Below are 22838 nucleotides of genomic sequence, written 5' to 3' on the forward strand. Positions count from 1 at the left end.
GAGTCTGTCCCTGACATGTATGGTTTTTAAACAGATCCCAAACTGACAGACTCCTCCTGTCTCCATTTTATTGGTGACAAATTATTAAATATTTGTCTCAAAGAGCCATTCAACTTAGCAGAGACCCAGCTATACTCATTTAAAGATATATCGCCTAATGTTATACGAAGCAAATAGTATTTCTCCCTGAATTGGAATAGTTTTCTTCTGTGTCAAGTCTGTAGATTTCAAAAATGAATCTATATCAGGGAAAAAAAAAAAAAAAAAAAAAAAAAAGAAGGCAGGAGAAGCACAGATTTACATAGTACAAAGACTTAAAAAATGTAATATCTCATCAAAAAGTAAAAAACTACTTCAAGGCAGATCTTGATGTGCTCATCTACAGGAACAAATGCTTTTCATTTGCATTATTAGGAGATGAAATATCTTGTTCTGCTGCCAGTAATTACAATAATTTGTGCAGAAAATGACATAGGTTCTATTTGTTAGTGACTGGCAAACTGTGATCAACTGTCAGCATAGATTTGGTTCCTACACCGGAAACAGCTGGTGTATTTTGTGCGTGGAAAGTGAACTGTGTTTCAGGATTTGAACCCAAGTTAATATATAATGTAAAAACAATAGCAGGCTCTGGATCTTCTCATTGTAGTCATTCCAGTTGTCTGTAACTGCCTGTCTGTCTCTTGGCACTGCCCTGTTATTTTTTTTTCTTTGCCCAAACATTGTGTCTGCATTTATGTAGCATCAGGAATTAAATAAGGTCAAGTGAACTTAAAGAGCATGAACAGTGAGTGAAAAGAGAAAAAAAAAAAAAAGCCTTCAAGATTTTTCTGAATTGTCTGTGGAAGGGAGGAGTCAGTCAGGAAAAGAGGGCTTCTCTTGGTTTTACATCAGTGAGATCTAGATCTGCCATGCTGATGTCATTTCCAGATAACTTGTCTTCAAAATGAAAACCTTAGAGAGCTGGTTGGTTATTGGTTACATATTAATGGAAAATGGCAGGAGATGCAGTTAAAATAAATCTGCCTATAAGGGCATATTTGTAGTAATGAGGCTAATTGCCTTAAAAGTTTGAAAAAAAATGTGACAGGAGAGATACTTTGATTTCCCCCTTCTTTCAACCTGCGTACATAACTATTTTCTAGATTAGACATTCTCACAATGCACGCAAAGGTGCTTAAATCCAACATTCTCAAGCCTTGTGCTTCTCTTGAAAGGGTGGGTTAATGATTTCCTGTTTGATTCTCTGGTCAGGAAAAGAGATTCATAGTACCAGTGTATCTTGCAGAAATATTGAATAAGCATTATTACTACTGCACTGTTTTCTTCCACTATAGATTTGGCTCAGCTCTCAAGAGCCTTACAAACCTATGATTGTTAACTTCTTTTTCTCTCTCTTAAGCGTAGGAGAGCAGTTTTATTTTTCCCTTTCCTCCCAGTAGGACTCATGTTGTAAAGGCATATGTATGCTGCCAGCAAAGAGGACGTGTGAACCCAACACCATCCTCATCTGCCAGCTCTTACTGCTGCCATCTCTGTGAATGATGGTCAGTATGCACCTGGTCTGTGATTCAGGTTAATTTGGCTTAGTTTTCATGACATTTTCAATTTGCCATTTGGCTAGAACATTTTCATGGCTAACCCAAGGCAAGCAGTGGGAAAGAAGGTGGGGAGCAGCACATGAGAGTTGTGTCTTTTGACATTAGTCAGCGTATTACAATTTTAAAAATATATTGTGCAACCCCCCTACCTGGCTTTTTTGCTGCTAATTAGGACAACTGACTGCTTAAAATCATAGAAGGGTTTGGGCTGGAAGGGACCCTAAAAATCATTGCACACCGTCCTTCTTGCCATGGGCAGTGATACCTTCCACCAGACCAGGCTGCTGAAAGCTCCATCCAACCCGGCTTTGAACACTTTCCCACGATGTCTTCTTCATCTGTAGTCTTTGTATATCCAGTTGATTTTTTGCCCAAGTAAATGAAAGAGGATGGAATTAAAAAAAAACCAAAACAAACCCAAAAAATCTATTGCAAAGAAAAATGCTGGTAAAGTAGAAAAAAAAAAAGTATCAGATAAAAATGGGTGGCCTTTAGCAGTCCCTTCATACCACATTCAGCCACACAGGCCACTTATGCTGTATTTAATGTTATTCCCTGCAACATATAAATGGTCCTGTCACCAGGCAGCCAGCCAGATGATGTCTACCCTGATTGAAAATTCTGAGTTTTAGTGCCTCTGGATCTGAGGATTATTTGTCCTTGTGGGTGCACCAAAAGGATACAAAAAGCTTCCTGCATGAAAAGGAGGTGACCATCTATTCAGTTGTTGTACACATATGGAGATGTGAGAAGAGAAAGGCATTTAAAAACTTCAGATATAAGCAGTTAATCCTGTTCCTAAGTGGCAGATCTTGTAGTTTTCTGTTTCAAAACACTAATCTTCACTTTTCTAAAAACCTAATTTGACTGGTCTTAACATGAAGTGTTTAGACTTGGTGTGTTGTATGTTTATTTCCAAAAGAACCAAACTTCTTGCTATAATTCTTGGAGTGTCAGTATATGTCAAAAATGAAGTAATTTCCTTTTTCTTGCACTTACACTGGTAAAATTGTGGCAGTGTGGTTTAATATGATTTTCAGTGAACTAGAGTCTCATTAATGCTTTGAAAGTCAGATTATTGTGAATAATTAGGGATATTCCCTGATCTTTTCAAACAGTAAAATATTCTTAAGAATTACTGTTATGCAATTAGGCCACTGCTCATTGCCTGTTCTTTCTGGGAATTTTATTCCTAATTAATTTGAATAAATGTAAAAAATATAGAATAAACACAAGTTCTAATGAGGCTCTAAGTGTATTTTCCTAATTTGCTATTTCCTTTCTTTCCTGCTATATCTGAAGAGAATGTATCTTTAGGGATAAATATATGCAAGCAAAAAATAAGAGTGGGAAAAACATTAAACTGCAAAACAATATAAATGAAGGGATTGTTTTCATTTGCTTGTTAGAGAACTTTTTTACAAATTCCTACAAATAGTAGTGTAATTTAGCAAGATATGTTTTCAAGGCTTTATGAAAGATTATAGAAAGATTAGCTTTACTATTATGATGATGTAAACAAATGCTTTATCTACTATACCTACAGCATGATTGTTTTTAAACACGCACTTTTAAACAATGCTGCCTTGCAGCTTTATTAACGTTTGCATCATAATCTCAATTTCCCATCATTTCCTTTCTGGCTGGAAATGTAAATGATTTTTTTTAAACCAAGGAGTGTAACGCTGAGAACTGATTTCTTTTTTTCATGTTTTAACCTAATAAAATTGGCTGCAATGTTTGATTTTGATGTCCCAAAAATGAAAAAGTAGTTGGAAAAGAGCTGAAGTTGTTTATGTTGGCTACTGAGGCTACCATTGAGTAACTCAGCAAGAAAACCCCTGAAATATCCAGATGATGTTTTTTTTGTATTCTGGACTCTTTTGTGTTTCTGACTTTCATGGGTCTCAGATGATGTTTGTGAATCCTGTCTCCAAAGAGAAGATGTAATACTTTGGACACCCCTGCCCCCAGCAGAAGAGCAAGCTCAGGGAATGCAGTGGTGGAAAGGGGTTTTCCAGGACATCTCAACAGGAAGCTGTTTTGAAACAGGTATAAGGAACTATAGGTAGCAACATGGTAGCCAAATTTTAGAATTACATATGCTGAAAACCTGTTTAGATATTCTCAGTCAAAGGTATGGAAATCAGCCTGCCATCCCTCCATCACCAGATAGCAGCCACCACCGCAGTCTCACCTCTGAGTTTTAGCTGGCTGCCATTTTTCCAAGCCTTCAGTCCTTCAGAGAAATCTTTGTGATAGTATGAATGTACATATGCAGGAGTGTCTTGAAGCCATTTTAATGAGATCAATATCTCTGTTTTCATCAAGAATCAACGACACACCTCTGCACAACCTTGCACTGGGCTGTGCAGCAAGTTTGTGTTACTATAATGCTTTAAATTATCTTTTTTCTTTTTATTAAATCAAGACTAGTTAAAATTTGAACTATACTATTGTAGTTTACTTTGAAAATTTGAATTTGCAGAGCTAAAAATTCATGCAGATAAAGGCGAATAAGATTAAAAAAAATTTACTGTTTAATTTTTATTAAAACCTCAACAAAAATCTGTCTCCATACAGAAAAATAACAGTGACCATTTGCAAGAAAAGAGTTCTCTTTGCCTACTGTGTAATCCCAGCTGCCAGGCAGTATCCAGCCATAACATCTCTTGTGAGCACACTGCACATACTCAGTGGGAGTGCTGTGTGTACTGCTCAGTTTCATCCTCATGTAATCTGGCATCCCTGTTGCTTCAGTAGTATGGAGAGGTGATGCACTGGGAGACAGAATGTAGGGATTAATGAAAATAATAACTATAAAAATGGCTGTGGGCAAGATCAAAGGAAATGTGTAAAAACAGTTGGATAAATACCTGAAGGCATGAATGTATAATGCCACACAGTGTAAGGGGAACAATAATTTTCACTTTGTGTAAGGTAGTTTTGGACAATATTCTTCTTACCTAGTGGCACTGTACATCATTTTTATTCTATCTGACACCAACTGGGAAATAACCTGAAACACTAGATATTTCTGAAAGAAAATGTCAGAACAATAAGGAAGATGCTTAAAGTTTTTAACCCAAGGCCATTAGAAAGAAACACCAGATAACAGTATGCTGTGTAAGATGTGTAGGGGCGTGGGCCTTCTTTGTCGTCTAGGCTGTTATCCAGTTGTTAGTTACAAAAAGAGCCCTCTGAAGTGATCTGGGAGCAGAGTCTGAAACAAGAATTAACAATGGCAATGAAATTAGACTGCTTTCAAATCTGTTAGGAATATTAGTAAAAGTCTTATGAATCATACGGTACTTTAGATTTACTTTTTCATCCACAGGACAAAATGTAGTCAAGTTTTATTCACGTAAGTCCTTCTGGCATAAGATGCCACACGCATCAGGCATAAGAATTGCTATAAGAACTTACTTAAAGAAATTGATATTTGACTCTACCGCTGCAACATGAAGGAGATGAGGTAAAGTGACTTCATATACTTGGGATTAAAAGTTTTGCAGGAGCTGATTCATAGGATGGCAAAGAAAGACAGAGAGAGCTCTGTAGAGGAACATTGGTCTCTCTTTGTAACACAATATAATTATTGTGACATTAACTTTAATTTTTAATTTATATATTTTATAAAATTTTTATTTTACTGTGTATTTTATTTTTTGTAGGCACCAAATAAGAGAGGAACCTGCTGTCAATAATGAACATTAGTCATAAGTTACAGATATAACAAGCGTATTAAATGTCCACAGTCGTGAGGTGTTATTGTAAATATGTGCTATATGTGTCCTCCAGGAAAGCTGAAACTGCCAACAAGAGGCTTGAGCAAAGGGCATGGGGAGACATTCCCTGGTACTCCTTTGTTTATAATTAACATTTTTATAGTTTGTTTACTCATATAAACTGGACATAGCAGTGGTACCTGTCAAAACAAGTCAATCTTTATGTCAGTCAAAGCATTTTATATTACCCATGTTCCTTTCATCCCTGCACGTAGAATTTGATTAATTAGAAACCTGGATTGGGCATTATTGCTCCAGGTTTGACAGTTTTAACAAGCTACACCTTTTGTAGCTGAGCTGTAGGAGTGGCTGCCCTTGGAAAGGCATGAGCTGGCCCAGCTTTGGTTCCTCATTGCCGTGTCCAGTTATTTGCAGGGGCATGGTTGATGTGTTGTGTGCCACGGAGCAGCCAGGCTTGCAGCATCAGGGAAGGGCCTCAGTAGGGCAACTTCTTGGGGGTTCTTTCTGGTGGTACTTTCTGGTGGTACTTTCTGTTTTGCTGGGTGGAACAGTTTCTTAAAATCTGAATTCACATGGTGCTCTGGAGCAAATTGGTTGATTTAACACCTTTAGAAAATAAATGTTGCAAAAAGTAGTGAGAGAATGTATAGGGAGAGGTAGTGACATTTATTCATGAAATCTCTGAATAAGTTAACCCTTTACGATCTTCCTTTCATATATTTTATTCACTCCCCATTTCATGCACATCCCCCAGGGTGCATGTGCTGAGGTGATCTGGCTCACTTGTGTGTGAACAAAGGGCATGAGACATCAAACCCTTACCACATGTCTTGGCACTTTCTTGATTGGCAACCATGGACTGACTAATTTTTGGAGAAATTTATACCCTCTAGGTGTCTACTGGTGTCATGACTGGTCCTTTATACTGAATACTCCTTTCTTCAGGCTCTTAAGTCTTAGACTGGGTGCCTGCTCATTTGCTTTTTTTTTTTTTTTTTTTATTTAGTAAACACACATTTTTACTGAGATGATCTGCTTCTCTGTTGGGCTTACAGGCAAGAGAATGGCTGATGTCACATGCTGCAATCTTGCTGCCAGCATCCCACTGTCACGGAACAGGGTCTTCTGCTGACAAGACACCTGTTCAGCGGACTTATAGAGCCCAGACATTCTGTGCAGGCCTGCCAGAAATTACTCATTTTGGTTTTTATTGCTTTGAATGCTTTGAACTGTCAATACACGTGGTTTCTCAAACCTTTGGTCTTTCTTCTAGCACTTACATTCATTCTCCCATTCACATTTCATTTTTTGTTTTGATGTTTCTGTTATATTTCTGATGCAATATTCTCTGTGTAGGATCATGGCAAAATGCAACATCCATTTTTGGGGTTCTGACTGAGTTTCTTTAGGTTCACGTCTCATTAGAAAGCTGACGTTACATAGCTACAGTTGATCTTTTAGGCTCCCTCTCTGGTTACTGTAAAATGATATGCCTGCAGTGTAGTTCATCCACTGTGTCTTACACAGAGTTGTTGTTGTTGTTGTTGTTGTTGTTGTTGTTTTATTATTTGTTTGGTTGGTTTTTGGGGGTTTTTATTATTATTTATTTTTATTAGTCCAACTTTGCTGGACTAATTATATGCAGAGCCTTCAAACAAGTTAGAACATACTGTTTTGCCAATATAGTGGTGTATTTAAAACATGTATCTGGTACAGCAAATAATGCAAAATAGATTTAAATAATCAAATATTTTAATGTGGTTTTGCTAAAAATCCCAGGAAAAGATATGACTAAATAACTTTGACTTATTAATAGTAGCATTTTTTCCTGTAGTTTCCAGTTTTGGTAGAATAGCTTTTGTCCCTGTCCCTTTTCCTCTTTCTGATTCCAGTAACGTCTCCCGTTCCATTGGATTACTACATGTAGTAGTACATAACTAGACCAGGTTGCTCAAGGCCCCGTTCAGCCTTGGCCTTGAACACTTGCAGGGATGGGTGTCCACAACTTTTCAGGGCAACCTGTGCCAGTGCTTCACCACCATCATCATAAAACATTTCTTCCTCAACTCCATTCTGAATTTATCCTCCATCTAATTTCTATTGTGAGGAATTTGAGCACTTTGTCCCAGATCAGCTGTGTCTGTGAAGCAGATTGCACATTATCCAAAGAGGAAGTGATCAACTCCTGATCTTCTGTGTTCTGATGGAAATGTTTTCCTAACCAAAGGAGTCAACAAGAAAAGGGTTCTGCAATTAAATATGCTCTTTTATTTGGGGGTGAGGGGGGGCTCAATTCAATGGGAGAATGAAAAATACAATTTAGAAAACACGGCTTGTTCCGTTCTTCCCACTTGTTTGAATGATTCTCTGCTTCTAGAAGAGTAAGAATCTGATGTAACACTAACCTGATGTAGTGAGTGACCAGGGATGCACACCAGGGTTGAGCAAACCTTTCTGAAGTCTTAAAACAGAAACTTTCAGTCTAAATTAACTCAGATTGTGAACATTCATACCACTGATCTTCCCACTCACCTCTTCCCACATCCAGACCTCAGCCTTTCAAAAACCAAAAGTGTGATTCACCTCATCTCTTTCAGATGTCTTGCTGAGATGAGATGAATCATGCTTTAAAAGCTCTTAATGAATTTTCACTTATTGTACAGGTAGTGTAAGTGATTAGCATAGTTATCTGATGTCATTTGGCCATATGAATCCTACCCAAAAGTTTTTGTGTAGTATACTTTCTGTGTGCCCTAGCAATTAGCAGAAATCATTTAAATAAAATTAAATGGACCATTGTTCTATTCCCTGTTCTTTCTAAGAAATCTTTTTAAGAAGGCAAGTATGATTAAGCAATGAAATTAAGTCATTATTGATTGACATGGAACAGTTTTCTCTTTCTCAGTTTTCTTGCCTACCCACTCACCCTTTGCTCCCCACAGTATTACCTCATCTTGTCCCATTCTTTTAATCCTTCCTATAATCACTGCTGGTTTTTGAGATGCCCAAAGTCGGACCCTGCTGACAAACACAATGTAGCCCCACACGTTGTATCACATCTAATTTTTCTGTAGACTGTATTAGAAAAAGTCACTCGTTTCAATATTGTAAGCTTCACTTTTCTAATGGGAATAGCCTGCGTTAGTACTCTGGTTTTACTGTTTCATACATCCACTGTGCTACAACCATGCAAACAGCAAGCCAAGCACCTCACTCTCCGCTGCAATTATCTTGGCTATTACTTGCTTGAATTCCAGCAGGACCAGGCTAAATTAGGACCCACTTTGTGCAAAGTACAAACCCGTAGAGATATGTGTGCAGATATGACCTTGCTCTTTACACACTTACGGTGTCGATAAAGGGGACAGGAGGGGATCAAAGTGCACCACAGCCTAATCTTCCCAAGGCCATGCCCTAGGTGAGCCATGGAGCTGAAGAAAGCCCTCTGACTGAGGTCTAGCCCATTCATTTGCTCCCACCTGCATTCTGGAACATTCTGGAATACTCTCAGGTCTTTACTGGTAGAAGCTTATACAGATGGGGGTTTAGATCAAATTGATAATTATGCCACCAAGGAATATTATTTAATCATTGTTCCATGTCCATAATTGGTGTTTTAAAGAAAATTTCCATTCTTAAGGTTTTATTAGAATATCTTTTCTCTTCTCTGTTGGCAGTCCCAGGAAAAAATACTTCCCTGCTGAAAAAAATCATGATCTTTTTATCGTTGTAGTGACAGTAGCACGTAAACAGTAAGAGTGATTGCCAGCTTTAGCTGGAAATTCAATAAAACTGTATTTTAATTACCCCATACTTCTGAATTAACTTCATGTGTATTGTTAATAGTCAATTAATTAAGTAGTGTTTCAATTTCAGATATAAATTCAAAGGTTTCTTTTTGTAATTTACTGGCGTGGCACTATCCATTAAGTAGTCCATTATGGTGTCTGACCTCACATCTTTTTGAAGCTAAAATAATGATCAAATGAAAATAATGTGGGAGAAAAACATTAAAATGTTTAATTCACTCGACCCCCTCCTTGTCTCTGTACTCATACAGCTGCTAAAAATGTTGTGTGTATTAAATATACATCGTCTCTCAATTTTTATTGCCCAAGCAGTCTCTCTTTTGAGTTTGTGATGAACTGCCAGATTTCAGGCAACTCACTTTTTACCACTGCATTTTACTACTCAGGGTACAGCAATTACCAACATGTTTCTTTTAGGAATGAGTGAACAGCATAGATTTCATAGATAAAACAAATGATTACTCTCTAAGTAGGTATAACTGTTTTTCTGTACAGCCAAAAGAGAAAACCCTAGTTGGAGCAATAATCTAAGCAGGTTATTGTCAGAAACAGCTTCTCTGTTCAGATGGAAGTTCCCAGTAGCCACATGATCTCTGAAAAATTAGTTGTATGAAGTTAATTTTTATGGAAATCAAGCACAGTAATTTCTGTCTTTTCTTTGATTGAGCGATAAAAATGTTTCTAAAAATTAAAGCAATGATTTGCTTGCATGTGCAATGTGTCAGATGATAGGAAATATAGGAAAAGGGGAAAACTGTCTTTTTTTCTTCCCCTGTCTATTTATTTTGTGTTCCTTTTCTTGACTCATATTGGCTTGTATTATTGACATTATTCCAAAGTTTGGGTCTTTGAGTGTTTATCTAGGAATTTCACAGATCACTGAATAGAAGTTATACATTTACAAAGGACTATTGCTTTCTTATTTTATGTATCCATAGCCACGGATTTGTGTCCTAGAAAAAAACCCCACACTTCAATCAAAAATCTGCACTTTCTCTGTTTTACTTTCACCAACCCTTCACTGTGGTACTACATGAACTTGAAAAACCTGTGCTAGACCTCTCCAAATATTTTTCAAACTATGTGGACCATCAGAGTACCTTTCATTTTGTTTTTATAGATGGTGATGCATTTTTTAGCAATATTTAACAAAATAGACCCCAAGTTTCAGTGTTTTAATCCTGCTCATGGAAAGCTGAGCCATAACTTCTTGATGTAGGCTGCACTGGATCCCAGTGAGGAGGGTGTATAGAATCATCACTGGTTCTACTATTTTTGTCTCTACCTTTCTGTAATTGTAAATGGCAAAAAATTTCCTTACTTTAGTTCTGTCCCTGACCTTTCAGGGAAAGTGAAAAAGTATGTTATTTGTATTTCTGTAAAAAATACTCAAAGTTTACACTGTATATGCTACTCTTCCACTTCTCTTTAATGCTGTTGTTGTATTGCTAATGTTTTGTTTATAAAATCTTTTCTAGGTCTAGGATTCAGTATTGCAGGAGGGGTGGGAAACCAACACATCCCTGGGGACAACAGCATTTATGTCACCAAGATTATTGATGGGGGAGCTGCACAAAAAGATGGGAGATTGCAGGTTGGAGATAGACTTCTCATGGTAAGTATGACAAATTTAAATCCCATTTATTTAGCTGAAAATTGTTTCATAGAAGGACTTTTAGTCACCATACGTTTTTCTGGAGGTAACCAAAACAACTCGTATAATAATTTTATTTCTATTATCTTCATTTTTCCCAATTTTTTTATATATTTCTGAGACTGAAGTTAAAAAAAAATCCTCTGGAAAACTAATATTTTATGAAGGCAGTGTATTATATTACTTTGACAAACTTTACAGAGAAGAGAATAAATTTATTGTGCACATAGGCATAACAAGTCAAAATGCACCATAAAATTTAAAGGATTTTAGACAAACTGTTCGTTAAGGTAGTACTGATTCTACTGTTTGTTGTAAGCAAGTTGAAAGATGTCAAAACATGCCAGTACCTGACTCCCATGTGACAACTGTCAGTGGACTACTACCTACATTTCAGTACCTGCAGGAATGCTTTATGTATATGTTCCTTATGGATGTTAAAAAAAAAAACCTCAAGCATTTTCCAGATTTTCCCTTGAGGAAGTGTATTCTTCTGATGAAATTCAGTTCAGGAAATTCTTCCTGCTATGTGCCCTGCTGGTTCATTGTTTCCTGTTGATAATGTTCTCCCACTCACAGAGTTTGTTTAATTCAACGTTGAGGGGGAAATCCTGACCCTGGTGAATCAGCACAAGTTAATCTGTGTCAGGCTGTATTCATGTCAGTGCATTTGCATAGATTTCAACAGGTAGAGAAATAGCTTCTTTTAATAAATACAATAAAAAAACTTGTATTGCATTAGCCCTGTTTCGTGATGTGATATTTAAGCAGTAAAAAATTGCCTTGACCTTTTCTGCGGCCTGTGAAACTGTGCCTATTTGAGGTTTTCTTTCTTTGGGTAGGGACACTGTGTTCTGATCACATATGAAGATGACCATTAATTTTATACATATTACTAAACAGAACTGGAAAGGCACTTGGTTACTGGGTTGCTGACTCTTGGTCTTTTTTAATTAACCCAAATGGATAGATAAAACAGCTTAGGATCAACTGTTGTTAGCAAAATCAGAGAAAAATGAAACTAGAACTCAAAATTTCTTTAGCATTTTTTTTTCTTTGCACAATCTCAGCATAGTGAAATTCAAGTCACTGTTGGATAATGAAGTTTTGGCATATTTTGGTGCAGAAATGTAAATTTTTATTCGCCAAATTTGCACTTGAGTTCTTTTGCAAACTGTTGCAAATGTGCTTCTGTTCAGCTGTAGTTTGTTGCTTTTTACTCTGATGATAATTCCATGCGGATTTTGTTATCTCAATTTTATCTTGTTATCTCAATTTTGTTATCTCAATTTTTTTGTTACTTTACTCTTAATTTCTTCTAATTGACGTGAGGTAGTAAATATATATAAAAAAGGAAATTAAATAGATGCAAATCCCCCTCTCCAGAGTAATTTCATCAGAATTGATTTAAATGGAAATATTTTATATACCACTGTGCATAAATTAATTCTTTTCAGATTTTTATAGGCATAGTCTATTAAGCATCTCAGCATTCAACCTGTGTTTTGCTGCAGTCAGATGTAGATGTTTCTTCATTGTGACAAGTTTAGACTTCTGAAAATGAGCAGAGGTCATTTGCATTATGTCTGATGTCTTTGTTCTTCTTTCCTTTCAGCCTGGACTGTTTCTTTACTAAGTGTTGTCTCCTTTTATCACTGCATGTAAAATGAGAAAAAAAAATCATTCCAAGTATCGCTCTCCTCTAGTTATGGACATCCAGACCAAGCTTTTCACTGTTGCATAAGAAAATGCTAGTCAGCTTACTCTTTGTATACCTTAATCATTACATATTTGGAAATACGTTTACAAGATCAGAATCTGTTTCTAAAATTCATGCAGATTGCAGCCATGTTTCTTGATTCTCTCAACAAGACACCCTGATTTGTTTATAACTTCTGTACCTTCAGTATTTTTCTATCATAATTTGTGAATTATCTCTCAGTTCATGACATTAACCTCATGTTCCTTTATGAATAGTGAGTGAAAAAATTAATTATTTTCTTTTGGCAGTGTCTCAACACAATATTACCCTTGTCATCTATGTGGTCCTACTTCTGCTTCACTAATTTCTTATTGATTATACATTTGAACAGTTCCTCTTTTTTGTTTGTTTGTTTGTTTTTTCCTTCTCAGTGGTGCATCCTTTCCTGATCTTTTGTTGGTTTTTTTTTTTCCATCATTCTCTATAGAATTTAAAAGAATTTGTCATTCTTCTGGAATTCCCAGCAGCTGCTGGGGAGATTTTTTAATTTTTATATCTCTGTTCTGATAATTTTGTGTGAAATGCTTTCAGATCCCAAAGAAGGTGTAAATCAAATTAATATAAATTTAAGATGTAATGAATGTGTAGATCCAAAATGAAAACTAATATTGAAATGTAAGACAAGAAGGGGCCACCTGAGCATTTTGCAGCTTGATGACCCTACTGTTCTTAAATGCAGATTGCACATAGTGTGTTAAGCATTTCAGAAGATGTATTACATAAATATTTATTATGATTTTTGTGAAATCTGTACAAGGGCATATTGTGCAGTTATGTTTTTGTGGCACTAAGTCTGCAATGAAGACTTACTAACCTGAGCACTTGCACAGGAAAATGCTCCATTGTATGATTATCCCAAGGTACCTGTTTGGAAAATTACTGATGAAAATGTGAGTGTTTAAACCAAAAACGTAATGGTTTTTCTAGGTATATATGAAAGGAAAAAACCAGAGCTCTTCTCTGAAGACTACAACTAGGAAAAAAACACTCTCTCACTGTGTTCTGGTGGTAATGCCTGTGGTAATGTCTCCTTCTGCTGGTAGTAATGCCAGCAGTGAGTATCCCACTGCAATGGGTTTCTCAGCTTCTCTTTGCAGTGGAAAGGAGCACAAGTAAGCCACATACAGAGCATCACAGAATACCTTGGTGATTCACGGTCAGATACAGGGCCAGACAGGGTTGCTCAGGGATTTATCCAATTGCATCTCAAAAATCTCCAAGGATGGAGGTTGCAGAGCCTTTCTAGGAAATCTGTTTCACAGCTCAGCTGTCCTCCTGAGGAAAATACTTCTGATAACCTGTTTGACCCTCTCTTGTTTCAACATCTGCCTGCTGTCACTAATCCTATTACCACATGTGACTCTGAAAATCTTAGCTTTGCCTTGATGATCTTCCTATAAGCACTGGGGGTCTGTTATTAGTTGTTTTCAGAGGAACCCCTTCTCCAGGCTGAAAATGCCAAGATCCCCCGTTTTCTCCTCATCAGGTCAGTGCTCCATCCCCAACCATCCCAGCAGCGCACCTCTCAACTTGCCTCCTTCTGTTGTTTTTCCTGTAGTGTAGGAAACCTAAACTGAAGACAGTTTCCAGGTACAGGCTAATAAGTGTGAACTATTGGGGAATACTCCTTTGCTCATCCTCCAGCCTCTGCTCATCCAGCCCAGGATGCTGTTGTCCTCTGCTGCCAGGACACACAGCTGGCTCATGCCCAGCTTGCCATCCATCAGGAGCCCCAAGCACTTTTCCTTAGAGATGGGGCCAGTGCCCAGCCTGTACTGTTGATGGGATGGGAGTTAGCCTGTGCCAGGGGCAAGATTTACTGTTTTCTTCCTCCTGAACATCATAAAGTCTTCTTCAGGCCTTTCTTCCAGTCTGTGGCAGCCCTGCCTTCGAGTATCTCACAGTGAAATGAAGTGTCACCTCCAAACATGATGCACATCTCACCTCTTCAAGGTCACCACTAATAATGATCAGGAAAAGCTGAAAAATTGTTTCAGTTATTACAGCTCAAATAATAATTACTTTTTTTAATCTCATACCATCATCTTACTTTGGACAAATTTGTTATCTAAAGAATGAGTAAATGAGAAATCAGTATAAAACTGGTACTAGTTTTTACTAGTACATAACAACACTAATTCCTAGAAGCAAGGTATTTTTCAAGGAAAATGCTAAAACAATTAGGGTTTAAAGGAAAATTTAAGTACTATTTATATTTTATAACTGTTAGCTTTTCTAAAATATGTCTCATATGCCAAAATACCCTTTCATGTTTGGGCCATATCCTATTGCTTCTGCGCCCATGTAGTCACAGTGATCAGTGATTGTACATAACAAGAGATTTAATTTGATTCTGCTTTCTTGATGAAAACAGGAGGAAAAAGCAGGAGTCACTTTCCTTTTCAGAAATTTATGCGTTCTTTCTGAAAAAAAAGTATTATTTTCTGGTAATTTCATAGGACTGCAGTGGGGTTGTGATTGTGCCATTGTTGATGCGTTCCTTATTAGGTTCCCTACCATTATCTGGGTTTTTTCACATTGTGTATGAATGCAGGATCACATTTGCCTCAAAGTGCATAAAATCAGAGCATGTAATTCAAGATGCATCTAGATGAACATTTGATTGTGATCGGAGGTGTTCTTTTAAAATGATTTTGGCTGTCTTTGTGGGATCACCTTTCAGAAAACAGCCCAGCGCTTAGGTAACTAACTCACAAGTCCATGGGATTTTAAGTGTTTAGTTAATGCAAACAAATATATATTCTTTGTACAAATGCTTTGTCTTCAGCACTAGAAAGCATTTCACTTTTTGCAGCCTTTTAAATGAGTGAGTTTTGAAAAAGGCCATCAGCATTCTAGATTTACAGCTGGCAGGTTGTAGGTGTTTACTGCCAAATGTTCACCCAGGAAAATCCACTGTCTGAATGAAAAGCTGAATATTACAGAAAAGCAAACATTACCACAGGTAAGGTAAAGTTCACCCCTATGTCTCATTCACTGAGTGAATCAAATCTTTCTTAGCTTAAATCAATAGAGGAAATGAACTAATCCCCTTTAAAAAAGGAAAATTAAATAAGACAGACTTATTCCTCTGGAGCTCTAATTCTCGTATCAGCTTATATTGTTCTGAATGAAATTATTCTTTAGAGCACTTGTACAGTTATTTTGGGGATTCTAAGCTTTTCTAGGTACTTTTTGGGGCTTTTGATTTTCAGTATGAATCTAGGAAAACTTCCAAATAAAACATTCTCACTTGGATTTATACTTCATTGCCCTGATTATGCTATTCAGGAAAAAACATCCAGTCTTTTTACATCTCTTTGGCATCATTTCTTAATGATTTCCCCCATCACTCAAATAGCTTCTTTGATTGGGCTTGTATCTTTAATTTCCTTCTCCACTGCTATTTTATTTCTTTCTTTTATTGGTTTCTCATGTTGTTAGTATGTCTTATATGGCGTACTTTCTGTTGAAGGAAAAAGCTTTCCTATTTTTTATTTCTCCAGATGCTCTTTGCATTTTTAAATTTTCACTGCATAGAACTTTTCCCATTAGAAAAGCCCCACTTATTCCATCCCTTTTTTCTTTCTGACTCCTGTCCTTTGGCTCCCTTCACAGCATTTTTTGTCTCAAGTATACAACTTCGTGACTAAACTGACCACTGAGATAAATATCTTTTTTAGCATTTGCCTTAAGGATTTCTTTTCCCCTTAGTTAATTGCTACTTAAATTGGCTTCGTAGATCCAGAAAGTTGGCATGCAGTACCCATTCTACCCACTCAGAATTAAGTCAGCCCTTCTGCACTAAAATTCAGCCTCTCAGATTACTGCATGCTATACACATTTTGATTTCTTACTGTGTGTGCATCTCCCCCTCTTTATCTTCTTTACCTCCAACTCAAGCCTTTTTTTGAAAGCTATATGCAAAAATATATAAGGTTATCTCTACAGGAGGATGTAAAGCTTTCCTATGATGCATTTATTGGGCCAAACCACTGAAAAAGTCAGATTTAATACTTAAAATTCTGTTAAGATAGGCATCTTTAATGGAAGAAATACCTCCAGAAATAGTCTCTGTTGGCATAAATCTCAACATGAAAGTCAACACAACATCATATTTCCTATTATTATCATCTCTGTGCAATGTTTTAAGGAATGATGTTCAAAGATTCCCCTGTGAAAAAAGAATTTCATACTACAGTCATGCAATAATAGGGGCTGAACAATAGAATTCTTCTAAGTATTCAAGTTTTTTGTAAATCAGAATACATACAGATGTCTTTATTTGTGATCATTGTTTTATGGTCAGAAAATATATTGATAGATGAGCATAGGATTATTAATAGGAATTGTAGATCCAAAGCAAGGACTGCCTTCTGAAGGAAACCTGGAAGTGCAAGTCTAAGCTGATGTTGGCAAATGACTAAGGGTGGTGATCTGGCCTCCTCAAAGAGCTCCCACTTAAAAGAGACTTTATAGCACCATTGAAGATCTTTGTTTTTGTAAATGAATCAACAAGTTTGTTTGTTTGTTTTCTCTTGATGTTCATTGAGTCTTTATTTCTTTGCTTACTGAGAACTGAGTAGTCCAAATGAATGAAAATGAATTTACGTAAACTTTGCCGTGAACTCTAGGATCTTTAAGAAGATAAACGTAATGCTGAACTGCATAGGCATGAAATCTTAGTTTGGAATTGTTTGAGCTCCTTAAGTCTTAACTTCCAGATTTCAGTAATTTGTACAGTGTTGCTAAAATGCCTGTTCCATGTTATTTTTAGACACAGTCTTGCATGAGACCTGCTGTATCAAATGTATCTATGTTTCTATGTATCATACTTTACTTTCTGTTTCTAAAATGGCTTTTTGTTTTCTTTACTGCACAACTGTGGCATCCAAGTGTCTTGAGATGGATTTTTATCAGCTAGATTAAAAAACAAACAAACAAACAAAAAACCAAACAACAAACCAGAAATCAACACCTGTGGAAAAAAAAGTTGCATCAAGTCAATTTGTTTCATAATTGTTTTTATTCACTTCTAAAAGACCAAAAAGTCAAAATCCAGACAGTTCCAAGATATTTCATTTTGTGTCTTTTTTTTTTTTGACTGAGAACATTTTTATACAGCAGCTGTATAGTGAGTGAGGTTTTGTGAGATTTTCTCTACTTCAAAAAACTTAGGATGAAACACAAGAAAATAGATACAATGTACAGACAGTGTGGGAAGGAGAAGAGGTAAAGGATAACCTTGTGGTCATCTTTCTAAAATCTGTGAATCTGAACTGTCTGGCAGTTTAAAAAACATAAACAAGAAAGGTATCATTTCAGTCACTTCTTCTTCCTGCCAGCCTATTAATTTAAGAAATTTATTTATTAAGGGTTTTTTGCACTTTTGTAAGTTACTGCTCTTCATAACATAGAAAGAAATAGAAATTTATAGAAGTTAGATATAGGATTTTTAATTAAATAGAAGACCTGTCAAAATACAGCATACCCTGTCAGCAGCTCCTTTCTGAGTGTTAGACTCTATCACTGCTCCTCCTGTCAAATTATTGTCATATACCTGCCATTATCTCTTTTAATTACCCTTAAAACCAAGCCTGAGAATTATACAAGGAAAAAGGTTTAGACAGAATTCATACATTCAGCAACACCGTCCAATAGCAATCATTTTTTTCTTGGTGCTGATGAAATCGTCTGGATATGAAGAGTCCTCCAGTGATTCATAACAGTTGTATCTCTTTCCTATTGCCAAACCCTTTGGCAGTTGCTTATTGTCGCATTCATGTTTCTGATAATTAATTGATACTAAATTCCCTAGAAAAAAAATATTTTTTCTGTGATTTACTGTTATGTTATACTGTACTGAGGAGGGAATTCCGCTCCCATCCTGCATAATCTTTGAAAGGAATCCTTGCAGTAACTGTGGAAGTTGGAGGATGGCAATTTAAATGACAGTAAAATGTTTCATGTACAGCATTCCCTGTGAAATGTAGGTCATTAGAACAGGCTCCCTAGGGAAGTGGTCACAGCACCAAGCCTGCCAAAATTCAAGGAGCAGCTGGACGATGCTTTTAGTCACATGGTTCAGTTTCAGGCAGAACTGCAAGGAGCAAGGAGTTGGACTCAGTGATCCTCATGGCTCCCTTCCAACTCAAGGTGTTCTGTGATTCTGTTCTTTCTCTTGTCTTATGCCACATGCCTGAAACGTGGATCTACACCTGATACTTTCTTCCCCCTATTCTTTAATTTCTCCATTCAGGAGTTATATAAATTTTGTGGCAGGGAATATTTGTGGTTCTGTTTCTAGAAGGACAACCTATTGTAGACATTCTGTGAATACAGTGGATTTATATGTGAATAAATTTTATATGCCCCTACAATTAACCACTTGTGATACTTTTCTTTTGATTTTCTTTCTCTGGGAGTAAAGTATAAATAGGCAAAGCATACTGCCACCATTTCCTTCCCTGTTTTATCTGTAGTCTTCTGCTCTTATCCTCGCTTAAGTGTTTTTCTTTTCTAAAATGTGTAGAACTAGTACTACATTCTCCTACTTTTTCAATGTCTTTTTCCTGTGCTTCCAGAAAACTGACAAACTTTCACAATGAAAAATACATTTTCCCCATCCTGAACTCCTCTTTTTCAGTTCCTGCACCTCATAGGTATTCTATATGCCATATTTTTTACTTCTCCTTATTTCAGTGGTCAGTGTTGTATCAGTGATGGAAAGATTTGGGTGTGTTGGGTATTTCTGAGGTCCCAACTATGGAGGCTAAGGTATGAATTAGGCAGTTTATTTTTTTTAGGTCACATAATGTAGACAGTTTCTGTAACTGTTGTGGTGCTATTAATTTATTATTAAATACAGTTTTATATTGGTGATTATACCGGTATCAGGACATCATAAAGGACTTTCCTATTGCCAAAGCCAAATGCCTTCCTGACTCATTTTGATTCAGTGTATCAATATTACTACATCAGTCTTTGAATATGCATGTGCTAAGAAGACTGTGTTTTCTACCCTGCAGCAGTAATGCTTCTGTAATCTTTAGTGCTCTTCATTTACAGCAAGGTTCCAAACATTTTGAAAACTGCAAGGATGTGTCATTTTTGTGTCTATTTCTGCATTTCAACTCACATTTCTGATTTTTCCTCTTAGGTAAATAATTACAGTTTAGAAGAAGTTACCCATGAAGAGGCAGTAGCAATACTGAAGAACACATCAGATGTAGTTTATCTGAAAGTTGGAAAGCCCACCACCATTTACATGACAGATCCGTATGGCCCACCAGATATTACTCACTGTAAGTGGCTTCTGCAACTTATTTTACAAGAGATATTTCAGTTTGTCAGATGATTGTATTTTTTCATAGCTTGTTCAAAGTAGCCCATTAAAGTTTATGAAACAGCTTGGAAGGCTACAAAAATGGAGTGTTTATTGCCACCCAGGTATGCTGCACTCAAGAAATATTGCAAATAATATAACTCTGCTAAATATTTTTGCAGCAGAAGTAGCAATGTAGAAGATATATGGCTGTGCTTGTTCCAATTAGCCGTTGTCCAGGTGATCAGACTGAAATGTAACTCTTGTGAAGATTACAGCAATAAGTATATGCAAATACATTTGGAAATATGATTAGATTTGTAGCCTGGAGTGCTCTGTCCACTGAAAAATTGGAACAAGCAGCAAACCATCTTGTACAAACTTAGTAGAAGCCTGAGGCAAATGTATCTCATATTTGAATAAAATATTCTACTGGAATGTAAAAATCACTGCTCTACTTACAAAACTTTACCTATTTTCTGTGGATATCCAATTTGCAAAGACACAGAATGGTTTGGGTTGAAAGGGACCTTGAAGACCGTCTAGTTAAAGTCCCCCTCCCATGGGCAGGGACACCTTCCACTAGACCAGGTTGCTCAGAGCCACACACAGCCTGGCCTTGAGCACTTCCAGGGATGGAATATCCATGGCTTCTCTGTTCCAGTGTACTCTCATAGTGAAGAATCCATAAATCATTGGTCCACTTTGCTTCATTCTCAGTCTGTCCATTAACTTTAAATATGTTTATCTGCCCTTTTTCGTTTGCAGAGGACCAAGGCCTTATTTGTCCTTGCATTCAATGTACACTCTGTTGTAGGAAAATTTGTTCAAATAATACGGTAAAACTCAGTGAAGTATTCCATAGGAAGGGAAGATATCCTCATTTTAAAACAAACTGATTTCAATCAGGCTGTTGTATCCTTGCACTCAAAAACATCTAGGCTCATGTCCAGCACTCAGGTAGAAAGATGTGCATGCAGGTGCATCCCTAGGATTCCCAGAGGTGACCATGTACAAGGGTTGGTGGCTGACTGTGGAGTCATTACCATACATATCGATTTTATGTTGACAGCCTGCTTGATAGAGTGCTTTTTGTACTCTTAAGGAGATGACAGCAATGAGGATCTTCTGTCGCTGCCATTTGTCCCTTTTATGCACGTCTTTAGGATTTACTCACATTTCTGCTGTCTCCTTATCTGAGTGTTCTAGGCTTCAACCTAGACTTTGTGTCCCACCACCATCTCTTAATAGCTTGAATATTTGTTTTAGTTTGGGTATTGGCTTTCCTGCCGAGTTGCATGTAATTATATAGAGTATTGATGAGTTATTGATGAATCTAGCTTTATCGATACATGCCATAATCTTATACCAGTCCTTCTGGTGTCCACACCCAGGCATTTCCATTCCCTTGCCATTCACAGCAGTCTTAACTTTTCAACTGCACTCTCTGTACCACTGGTGCTTGTTAGTCCAAACAGTTCATTACTGAAAACTCCCTTTTTTCATTAATTGTTCATTAAAAACTATCTGCTTTGGGTTCAACTACCAACAGGGACCAGCTGCACCATCTAACAACTGAATGGAAATAAAATTTTTGACAAGATCTTCAGCAGTCGATCCATACCATCTTGATTTCCTGCTAAGACTTTTGTGGGCACTTAAGGCAAACTAAGGGTGTGGAAATTTACTGAGGGCAGTAAATGCTAAAGATTTAAATTTTTCTGCACTTTTCAGAGTTACTGTTGTGGACTGAAAAAGTTGAGGGAGGAGCTAAATATCCCAAATCCTCCTTATTCAGTCAGTCCATGAACACAGAAGGGAAGGTTTTGTAACATGCATGTCAGTGGTATGCTCAGCCATGCTGAGGATGCCTATTTAGTTAGCGAATGTTACGACAGATGGCAATAGTTTTGTTCAGTAGCAGCCTGGTCTGGATCTTAGCAAAGCCCAGGAAGAAAAAATGCTAAATGTACATATCCAATCTCCAGGTTTATAATACTTTCAAAATAATAATTTTGCAGTTCTAAACCAGTGTGGTTTATTATGTCAGATTATAGATCAGCAGCATATGAGACAGAAACAATTCCAGCGGGAGAGTAAAGGTTGAAAAGATTTGCAGTAGCCCTTCCCAAGCTGTTGGTGCTTACAGATTCATTTATCCTCAGGGAACCTTTCATTATATCTACATGTTCAGGGCATTTCAGAATGCATAATGGCCTTTCCCTGTAGAGAGATTTTGCTTTGAAGCATTCTGTAGCTCAGCATCTGAAAAAAAGACTGAAACTAATACCAGAAAGTTCAGCTGTCTTCTTCTCATGAGAAAATTAATAGCTTACTACAGAAGCATGCAACACTGCTTTTTCTATTTATCATTTCTTTTTCTAATGAAATTAACTAGAGATAGAATACAATATTATTGCATTTCTCCAGTCCTAAATGTCCCAAATAACTTCAGAACAGGAAAAAGCACACAAAGAACAAAACCTGCAAACCCAATATATAAACAGACGATACAGTACTATAACTTCCATCATTAATCATTAATATGTAAGAGTTTTGCATCCATTTTCTATTTTAAGTACACAGATTTATCGTGGTCTCAATACCATCTATGTTGATACTGAAATTTCAGTTATACTGAGGGTTTGAACACCTTTAGTAGATCACAGCTTTGAACGTATACATAATTCTTGCCACACATAAAATTCCTGCTCTTACCCTGCATTGAGTTCTTACTATACTACTCCCATTACTGCACACTGGAGCCAAAAAGAGTGCTTTTAATCTCATTCTTTCCTAATTGCATGTCCTTCTGCAAATTAGTCCTAAGTGAAGAAAACTTTTCCTGTCTCCCAAACAGCAGACCTATTCAGGCTCCCTCTTCAGGAATTAAAGATCCTCTAAAGAGTTAATTCCTTGCAAATAAGCCAGTATTACTA

The 22838-nt window shown here is 36.8% G+C and overlaps 1 protein-coding gene across 9 annotated transcripts in view; it reads left to right on the top strand.

Moving 5' to 3' along the window:
- Positions 1 to 22838, top strand: part of DLG2 (discs large MAGUK scaffold protein 2) — a 993549-nt gene that overhangs the window by 706496 nt on the left and 264215 nt on the right. For all 9 annotated transcript variants that reach the window (XM_066175626.1, XM_066175625.1, XM_066175627.1 and 6 more), the window contains 2 exons: positions 10638 to 10774; positions 19735 to 19879. In XM_066175626.1, coding sequence (XP_066031723.1) covers positions 10638 to 10774; positions 19735 to 19879 — 282 coding nt within the window. The remainder of the gene's footprint in view (positions 1 to 10637; positions 10775 to 19734; positions 19880 to 22838) is intronic.

The sequence above is a fragment of the Chamaea fasciata genome, unplaced genomic scaffold (assembly GCF_029207755.1).
Source record: "Chamaea fasciata isolate MVZ Bird 193981 ecotype frontalis unplaced genomic scaffold, bChaFas1.0.hap1 SCAF_2, whole genome shotgun sequence".
Taxonomy (NCBI): Eukaryota; Metazoa; Chordata; class Aves; order Passeriformes; family Sylviidae; genus Chamaea; species Chamaea fasciata.